Genomic DNA, 10295 nt, shown 5'->3' on the forward strand with positions numbered 1-10295 from the left:
TTCTCTGGGATACTGTTTGTTCAATAACGTTGGCCTGACAGGTATCTGATCCAAAAAGTAGTGCAAGGGCATCATTGATGTTGGATCCCTTTTCCTGTCTTGGKGTTTTTTACCACTTCAGTAGTGTCTATTTATTCTTTTTCTGGTAATGCCAAACACATTTCCACGGAGGGCTCAAAACAATACTACATTATTTGCAAATGTGGAAAGCATGACACTGTGCRCAACAACAGCCTTGAAAAACCTCCTGCAGTTATTTATTCTGTGTCGCATTGTGTGACAGGACCCCAAGTTGACCGGAATTTAGGAGTAGAGTTCTCAACATGTCTCACTGGCATCAAACATATTGTGAACCTTAGGGAGCTTGGAGTTTCTGAGAGTAATTTTTTACARTACAAGATAGAATAAGGAAATATGTTCAGTAAAGGGTTTTTGTTTTCTTTTGTTTTCTGGTTAAAAGAAAAGAAGCTCAAAAGCAAATTCCACTCCCTTTTCTTTATTGTGCTCTTGCAAGGCTTTGTGTTTTAATCTTGCTCTTTAATCTATCAGGTTTTTTAGGCTGCAGCAACATCTGCATTGTTCCATCAAGATGCCTAAGTCTGCTTTTCTACACCCAAAAATCCTCTTAGATTTCCCCAGGTGCCTGCAGGCTCCTGTAGCTGTAGCTGGCAGCTGTGTAAAGGTGTCTTCCTAAGCAGTTTTGTGGAGCAAGGTCCAGTTTCCTTCAGAGGGCTCCTCCTGACCCAATCTGCATCTGGAGCCAGCAAATGGCCAGGCTTCCTCCCTGCAGCTCAGCCACAACAATTTTAASAAAAGCTGCTTTACCCAGATGGCAAACAAGGAGCAGGTACTACACATCATCGTGCTGGGGTGAGCGTTGTTTAGAGACAAGCACCAAGGGGAGGGAGAGACACTSGGGCAAAGCAAACAGGAACAGGAGGCACTTTGGTGTGGCTGGAGCTGAATAAAACCATCAAAAGGGCAGAATTTACCAGGGGTGTAAGCAGAATACAAACACCTGCAGTGCTGGAGGGCCAGGAAAGATCCCACTGCTCACTGYAAAGCTGCCTCTTGGCAGGGTGTGGAGCAAACCACAGCAACCAGAGGAACCTGCTGGCTTTAACACACAGACAGGCAGCTCTGACTCTGCTCAAAGGGTCACACCAGAGGACTGTGACTATTATTGTTAGGAAAATGATTTGTTTCCTATGGCCTCCCAGAAGGGGTAATTTCAGATAAAACTCCACCATTTATTTCAAAGGAATTTGTAGCTAATATTAAACTGAATTGCTCATGTATAAGACCTTGTAACAGCCAAGTTTCAAATCAGCAACAGGATGAAGATTTATCTGATGGGAATGAAGACAGATTTTTTTTCTTTTTTTTTTCTTTTTTTTTCTTTTGAGGAAAGACCTTAAACCTGGATTTTTAAGCTTAGGTGAAAGGTGTCACAAATTCCCACCCAGGAAAAAGCATGATGGAATGTAGATCCCATCTCCTGACCTTCTTATTCTTAATCAAGGTTGTGACTACTAATATTTCAGAGAATGGAAATATTCTTGATTTTATAAGAGGCTATAAATTGAGTTCAGATAMTACAGAACTCTAGTTTGTAAATGCTTACTAATGTGCCCTTTAAAATAATTTGAGTAAAAGCAATAGAGACCACTTCATGCACGAAAATGTGAAGCATCTAGTTTGTGTGTTGTTATTAACAGGAAATTCTCACTTCCATCCATCTGACTATAAATCCCTCATTTGGCAAAACATGGCCAAACTTACGTGTTCCTGAGTGAATCTGGCAAATTAAAAGAAAAGAAATCATATTACAACTTTCTCCTATTGTTTGAAAGTAAAAAAGAAATGGTTTTCACTTCTCTAAGTCATATTTATTAACCAAGTCAAAGACTAATAAGTAGTTCAACTTTCAGAAAGGCTTTAAACTACTCTAACCTGTTATACAAGATGTATTTACTGTTCACAGCTATCAGCTATTTCTGCAGCAACCCTTTTATAGTGTTCAGTATAATAATTTATTAAAAAATATGGGCATTTTTAGAAACATGGGTGGGTCATACTTTAATCTGATCATACTTTGTATTGTGATATTGGATCATTCAAGTTTTAGGATGAAAGGATTTTACTTGCAGAAATGCTTCCTGCCATGAATTTTGTTACATTTTTATGGTGGAAATGGAGAAATTGTGGCTGCTTGCTCCCAGTATTTGTGAATTARAGATCATGTGACAATTCTTTTTCATTACATGTACCACGTGGATATTAACTCTTAGCAGAGAGCTCTGTGCAAGTTGGTTTTGGGTTTTTTCCCTATTTGTTTTTTTTCAGAGGAAGGGCAAAAGGTCAGTCTGAAGCTCACTGGAGATCTTGAAGGTCTTTTTGTGTTTGGCATTGATTCACCTGCCTGTTTCTGTGTTCACCTGATGCCTTTAAAGAAAAAATTTGTGTTGGAAAAACAAATTTTCTGAGGAGGTGGACTTAGCACAAGGCTAAACTGCTTTGTGAGTGGATTTCTCCACAAGTATGGAGTAACAGGGGAAGAATTCAGAAAAAGGAAAAACTGTATTGTGCCTGTAGCAGTTTGGTTTTCTGACTTCCTCCCCTTCAATGGGTTTTCTTTTTCCTAAAGTGAAAACAGAACCCATCTTTCAACCCTTGACAAATAAGGTCTTTTATATGTGATGGAGTCTGCTGCCTGCTCTCAGAGCCCTCATACATGAGTTGTGGCTTACAGTGAATGCTGTGCACACAACCAGGTATGGCTGATCCTGTCTGAGAACATCTGTGTGGTACAAATATGCATATATGCATAAACACTTGCACTGGATTTGCATATATGCACATGTAATCATACTTGTGTTTGCAGCACAGAAATGTATTGTTCTATGCATATATTAATGTATATTATGCATGTATTGTTGTTATCTGTTTGCAGTTACTAACTTTCTATTCCCATTTTGTTTTTCTTTCCTCTGTCACGGAGGACGCCTTCTACTTTAATAGGATAATCTTCTCCTAATGTCAGCTCCATTTAAAACTAAAACTGTCTTTATGCTGAATTATATTTGTGTACAGGAAGATGGAACTACTTCACAGTTCTGGTGTGATACCATATCTGATGAGAAAACAATCCCTTTCCTGGTGTAGCAGTATTTAACAAATAAATACATGGTGATTTTGTGATACCTAGTAGAGAAGCTGTCAAATCATCAAATCAGTTAATAAGCCCTCACTAAGTTGAACCAATTGGCAATGTAAACCTAGTTCCTCTAATTTCTTTCCTCTGTACTTTGTTTTATATTACGTTATGCTTTTATTAATACAGCAGCTAAAGTAGCTGTTCAAATTAATTTAATGTATAATTGCTTGTTCTGTTTTGTTGTTTTCCAGCTCCCTCAGGCACAAAAGGTAAAATATTTTAATCAAATCCTAGTCATTCCAAGTAGTCACCAGTGCTTCATGTTTCCATGGTGGTGTGAGTATGTACAGTTGGTGATCAGTGAAACCCTTCACTGTCACGGGGGCTCTGAGCTGGGCCCAGGAAGGTACCTGGCTTTGAGCCCACCTGAGGTACCTGCTGAGAGCAGCTTTTCAACCATAAGAGTTATTTTAACATGCCTGGCATGGAGTGGAGTAGCCTGCAACTTGGAAACAACAGGGAGGCTATTTTGTCAACAATTTGAAATAATAGTAGGGATTAAAARAGAAACCCACTGCATTACTCCATGTGAAACATCTCTGGGTGTGCTGCCGAGACTGCAGAACCCAGGGCAGAGCTGGTGCCTTTTCACTGCTCCCCACTGTATCTACCAACACACCCCTGAACACATTCAGCATTTGACTTCTCTAACAGGTTGCATACTTTCCATAAAATGTGCTCTTGCCTTTAAACCACTTCTGCATCGATATGGTGTGACCAGAGTCAGCCCTGCACGCCAGGACAGCACAGCCATTGGGGCAATGTTAGGAATTGCTTGATGCTTGTTGCATCGTCCTTGTGTATTTCACAAATATAATCAAACCTTCCAGAAACTACAAAAGTTAGACATTGTTCTGTGCTTTTGGTAAAAAAAAAATCATTAAAATGAAAAGAGGAACAGAATATGCTGGGAAATTGCAGCACTCACTTGTCCAGGTTGTTCTTACTGTTCTTGGTAAAGCACCTTCAATAAGAAATGTCACAGCAATTAGTCAGTTTGACATCACCATTATTAACATTCATGGATGATGAYAAAAGTTCAGTTTTTAATGAAAGCTATTAGTGAAGTGATCTTTCATTTATTAGCTTTTGAAGAATGGTGAGGGCATCCACAGAACATAGAACTTAACCAATYTATTTCAGCCACTTTTTTAGTTTARAAAGCAAGAMATATGAGGATGGGAAGTTTTATTTTTATGKTAATATATATATTTGAAATTTCCTTGATCACAGAGCTCAAAAAATTCYATTTCAAACCTGCAGGTAATATGCTGTTTTATGACACTGCACTATGTCTGCAGTTTGTTCTTGCTTTGATAGTTGCAGAAGATGGTGCCAAGAGATACTGGTTTTGGTTTTTGGGTTTTTTTGGTTTTTTTTTTTTTCTTCTTGAAATACACGGTTTCAAGAAATATTTTGTGTACAGCTTTCTGGAAAAGTAGAAGGACCAAAAGAATGGCTAGACTAGCTAACTTTGGCTTTTTCATACTCACCTGCTTGTCCAAACCTTTGTGCCAAATGCTTCTCTTAGTTTGCAGAGAGAGTCAGACTGTGATGTGCTGGGGCAGAAAGCACAACCAGTCAGGCTGTCAGACTGTGCCATGTGTTGTTTTATTACCTGTTCTGAGACCAGAATTCTGAGCTGTTCAATAATATGCTGGTACAATTTACTCAAGTTTGAAGTTAGTGAGAAATAACACAATTTTCATAAGTGGTCGAAATAGATGATTTTCAATGTGTTTGCCCCTTGATCAAACAAATGCAGAACTAAAGCCACCTRTTTTTATATGCATTAATGAGTGACTAGAGTCTCGTTGGCTGTGCACTACTTCTGTGCAGAGGAAGAGGAGAGGGGTGGGAAGGAAGGAGCGGGATGGGGAGGCAGGACAGGTACAAGTAATCCTCCAGGGCTTTTGATAACTTCAGGCAAGAAATGTGCTTTTTAATAAGCATGGCCTGACAGCTCATGCACAAACCAAGAGAATCTCTCTCTCTGCAAGGTGAAGGGAAGCAGCACAAGGGCTGGTGCATGCCTTTATGACTGACTTAGTCACTGTTTTGCCATATGGTGTCTGAACTCGCACTGTATTTTTGTTGGAATCTATGTATCATCTCGCAAATGTTTTCTCTATAAACATTTCAAACAGTCATGTCTCTCTAAACATGCTCACTTTAATCTGYGAGTGATCTGAAAGAAAAATGTGGCATGTAAAGTTTACCTTTACTATTTTATATCTATTATAAATAGTTCACCATCTTGATGAAATGTGYTTTCTCTTATATGTGGAACACTTTGGCTTCAGACTCTTCAATGCTTAGGCAATGTTCTGTGGTGATTAGCTATTGATTTTGAAGACCTGTGGGTTTTCAACTGTCTACAGCATTTAAATAACAATTAAACCTGCTGGTGTTATACTGTCTGCTCTTAGTCAAAACTTTTGCAAATTCAGAGTTRGAGAGTGGGTGAAATGAAGAATGCAGAGTTTAAGGTGGATATGTCTGTCACACCATGATATTTGTCTGGAAAAGATCTTTGTKATATACCCTATACTTAAAATAGAAAATACCACAAAACCAAATCAAACCACCCACAAAAMCCCCAGTAAAAAGCTCATCATAATTTCAGGCAATAGAGACATTGATCTAACATGGTTATGTTACTTACAGAACAAAATATGTCTAKGAAGAGTTAATGTGTCTAAAAGTTGCCTTTCTGCCAGAAAAATGAAACAAATTCATATGAATTTTACTTGTCCTCTATGTTTCTTCTATGAATGTTTTCAGGGAGCCATCCCACAGGGCTGTAAAAATAGCAGTAAGATAAAATAATGACTCAAATTTATCACTTTTCAAATTTATTCATTTTGATTTCYGAAATGACCTTTATCTTTGAAACTGTTACGTAAAACAGCTTTTTGTATGCATTGAAGAGCAAAAGCCATTTTCCCTTAATAGTTCAAAAAGGTGTTTTGTTTCCCAGTAGGAAAGCTTTACTTGCCTTCTTGAGCAAACACAGCAGGATTCAAAAGCTTTTGCCCTACTCCTGCTGTGATGTTTTGTTCTACTTAGCTTGAGTGAAGAGGTAGAAGTGAATAAATTATGYACACAAATCAGAAGCAGAGCTTTGTGTTTAGGAACATTTAAGATTTTTTTTTTTAATGATTCCCTCATGAATGGAACCATATTTCCTCCATATAGAAATTATTTGATGATATTTGTTGCCCGAAAGTTCCTGACAGTTTTCTTCTCTCTTTCTGGGTTATMGTTAACTTCTGTAAGTAGTGCTGTGCCCTCCCTGTATCTTGATTCTATCATCTTTCAGTTTTTGGGAGCATCATTTATCATTCACCGCATCCTTTACCTTCTACTTTGAAGAGTTGAATTAACTGTCACTGGGAATCGAAAATAGAAAACTAGCAAAGCTATTTCATTAAAGTGCATGACTAGTRATTTTAGCACTTTTTATAAAATTATAGTAGTTAAGTTGAATTTAATGGAGTACAAAATACTCATAAAGTAAACAGTTTGATTTAGCATTCCTTTGAATCTATTTCCTCCCAATGAGATGCTATTCTCTTTCAGTTGTTATGTAAATTTGGTTTTGATTCAGAAAACATTAAAATTTTCACTTACATGTTAATTGCAATCTTAAAGGTAGTTTCCAAATATCTCTCACATTCCTCAACAAGAAAACTGACTTTTAATAGCATTTTTGGATTACCAATTTACAAACTTGAATTAAGTATTTTACAATATAAGGGGATTTTTTTTTTTCATTTACTATCTGTGTGCTAAACACAGAAATGTGTCCTTAACTAAAGACACTCACACAGGTTCCTATATTGTCCCAGACCATAATCTGAGTCTATGCTAAAATAATAGCTATTTCTTATTCTTTTAGTCTGWAYAAAACACAAATTCCAATTCTCTGAYGCTTCCAGYCTGCCTCTTGACTCTGATCAGCACATCAAAGTRCAGTGGTCACAGAAGACAACAGACTGTGAAGCAAATCTGTACAGAGTCAGGAATGGAGGGAGGTGGGTGGGCTGAGCAGGTGTGCCAGRAATCCTGGCCAGCCCATTGTAACTCTTCTTGACAAGGAAAAGATTTCAGGGATGTTTTTGAAATTCCTCTTTCCAAAATGGAAACACCTAAGAAAATGTATATTCTTTCCTGTATGTGTGTGTCTGGTTCAATTCTGAATCCTGCCTAAGTCTTTGTCCTGGAGAGGGATGCTAGGGCTGGATGTGAGGCTAAACTTTAGGTGCTTAGCTRTAAGAGGATGGTTTTTATTTGTTATTTGTGAAGATTTACTTGGGGTTATTCTCGGAGGATAACTATGTACAGGAAGGAATTAAAGGGAAAACTATTTTAGTTAAATCTAAAGGAGTTTTTCTCCAATTATGAAGCTATAATCGCTAGGTACTAGAGATCTGTATCTTTGTCAGAGAGCAAGTTCTGTTTCTTTATKCTAAGCAGCCAAGAGACATTTAGCCTGGAAATGCATTTTTTCCTCAGTCTTGAGATTTATTTTCTTTTAAATGTTTGTTGGTTTTTTGCTAAGCATTTTACCAAACTGAGTGTCCATAGCCCTTGGGTAGTTTCCCGTCTAAAACTGTTACCACCACGTCTTTTCAACAGAAAAACCTGGGGCAAATCCCTGCTGCTGTCTCCTTCATTCATGATTTTAGAGCAGATATAGCATGATGAGCAGTGACTCAGTAAAACATTGCAAATACAAGTCCCTGCTCACCCAGTCATTCACTGACTCCACTTGTGGAAGTGGCCAACAACCTGTTCATCTGCCAAGCAAATAAACAATCAAACAGGCTGGATTATAGCACTGCAATTCTATAGAAATGATTGCAGCAGCCAGCTCTAGTTGGTACTCAYAGATAACAAAATTATGGGGCAATTACTCCTGGCTGCTTCCATAGTCAGCCTTGAGAGTTAATGAGCAGTTATTTCAGAATTTCCCAGAAACTCCAGACCATGGGTTTGGGGTTTTTTTTTATCCGTGTAAAGAATTTCAAACACCTTAAAACTCTACAGACAGTCCCTTGGCTTCATCCTATCCATTAAATTGTTTTTAGTAATGTCTTGAGAGTGAGTGGACTCGTAAAGTAAAATGAGTTCTTGACAAAAACATAATGCCAGAGAGCAACCACCCTGGRCAATCACACAAAATCTCTAAGTGCTCCAAAATGCCACCATGTAATCTGCAGAATGCATCATTTCCTGGGCTCCACTCCACACAAATCATGTCAGTGTGCTTGACTCTACTGCTGTGGCCAAGGAGAGGAAATTCCTGCTTTAGTTTGGCTGAATTTGAGTTTCAAGTGCAACCTTTGAACCCACTACTTTTTCCAAGTTGGGTTTTTYTTTTCTTRTTTGTTTAATAGCTTACTATTCCTTGATACATCAATGGTTATAGTAGGGTTAGAATTACCTCTTCTTGCTAACAAGGAAAACAAACAAGAAAAAAGAAATACGATCACAAGTTTGCTCCGCCTCATATCCCTAGTGATTCCTATCAGATGTAAACCTTCTGGACTCTAAACCCATCTGTGGTCCTCTCTAATATCTGCAAACATTCCTTCTCACCATGAGATAGTGCCMTGCCTCAGAAAATATCCTTGCCTGGCAAACTGAAAATCCTCCTGAAGCAGATTGAGAGCTGCAAGASATGTAATTTTCTAGATTTTGTCTGATTTGTTAATGTGAGACATGCTTCATCAAGTGTCTTTATCATTAGGTAGGACTTCTTTTCTGAAAATGGGGGGAGCCAATCGCCACCACTTCATTATAAGAAAACCTTTGTAAACACAAACGAAACAAAAAATAAACTGCAAAAATTCTAAAAAGGAAAGAAATAATGATTAGAAGTTCTACCTGAGTGCAGAAAACATGATACAGATGTAAGAGTGGTAGGAGAATGTCACAGTCACAACTGGGGGGTGGCTGTCACCTGCAGGATTGCTCAGATCACCCCTATTGCTGTGTCCATCTGGCTGAACACCGTGCAGCAAAGCAGATTTTGTATTCTCCAAAATCCCCACTTGAGGCCACAACTGCCCGTGTCACACTTCTGAATGTTGGATAAACCTCTTCAGCTTTAAACATCGGTCCCTGGGGACGGAAAGGGTTGAACAACAACTCTCCCCACCTTTCTTGAGCTGTGTTTCACAGTCACTGGTGAAGATGTGCAGGCACAGAGCAGTGCTGGGCTGGAGCAGAGGGTGTGACAGACCCAGCCTGGGCACTCCCACTGTCCTGTGGCCAGTGATCACCACCCCAAATGTTTCTCTTTAATGGAACCAAGGTCAGCAGATCTGTTTTCTGCCTAAGCTGGTGAAATGCACTGAAACCTGATGTGCAGGATCCACTGATGCTTCATACAACCTCTTTGTCCAGCACACTGAAACCGGCTGGAGCAAAGGTGCTGCTGGGATCCTTCCTGGCTGTCACCCTTTGTGTCGCTGGGTGAGCTGAGGAGATCTCAGAACTAAGCTCAYAGAGCCCATCACCTCTTGTTCTTTGCTGGGAGAAAAGAGCCCGAGGCCGTTTTGGCAGAGCTGGCAGTGGGAGGGATGTGGAGCAGAGCTCCAGCCACTTGGCTGCTGCCCGTGCTGCTTCCCCAAACCACTTTCAGCTCTCTCTGTGCCATGGCAGGCTGCAGCAGCAATGAGGATGAGGAATCTCCTGGCCCTGGAGGTGCTGGGATGGGCAGAGCTGGTTCAGCTCAGCTGGGTTTGGGGCTGGGGTCAAACTGTCTCCGTGTCATTTGGATAATCTGCCTTACCTCGCTGAAAATGGAAATCGTGTCACTGAATTGTGTGYCTGTAATTGTTCCTCAGTTCTCAGAGATGGTATTTCTTTTTCAAATATAGCTTGCTGATGATCAGGGATTGGTGTTGATGACAACTGTTGCCATGCCAGTATTTAGTAAGCAAAATGAGACTGTAAGTACTCAGTTTATTTCTATYGTGTGATAAACATGAAGTTGCTTCAGGGATCTAATAAGATTTTAGCCAACTCTAATTTTTTTTTCTTTTCTTCTTCTTATTTTGTCTACAGT

At 39.3% G+C, this 10295-nt stretch overlaps 1 protein-coding gene across 1 annotated transcript in view; it reads left to right on the plus strand.

Moving 5' to 3' along the window:
- CACNA2D3 (calcium voltage-gated channel auxiliary subunit alpha2delta 3) overlaps window positions 1-10295 on the plus strand; it is a gene marked incomplete at its 5' end in the record, with an annotated part of 215312 nt that overhangs the window by 102941 nt on the left and 102076 nt on the right. The window contains one exon of the mRNA XM_057373420.1: window positions 10108-10179. Coding sequence (XP_057229403.1) covers window positions 10108-10179 — 72 coding nt within the window. The remainder of the gene's footprint in view (window positions 1-10107; window positions 10180-10295) is intronic.

The sequence above is a fragment of the Malurus melanocephalus genome, unplaced genomic scaffold, assembly GCF_030028575.1.
Source record: "Malurus melanocephalus ecotype Western Australia unplaced genomic scaffold, MMel_1.1 scaffold_196, whole genome shotgun sequence".
Taxonomy (NCBI): domain Eukaryota; kingdom Metazoa; phylum Chordata; class Aves; order Passeriformes; family Maluridae; genus Malurus; species Malurus melanocephalus.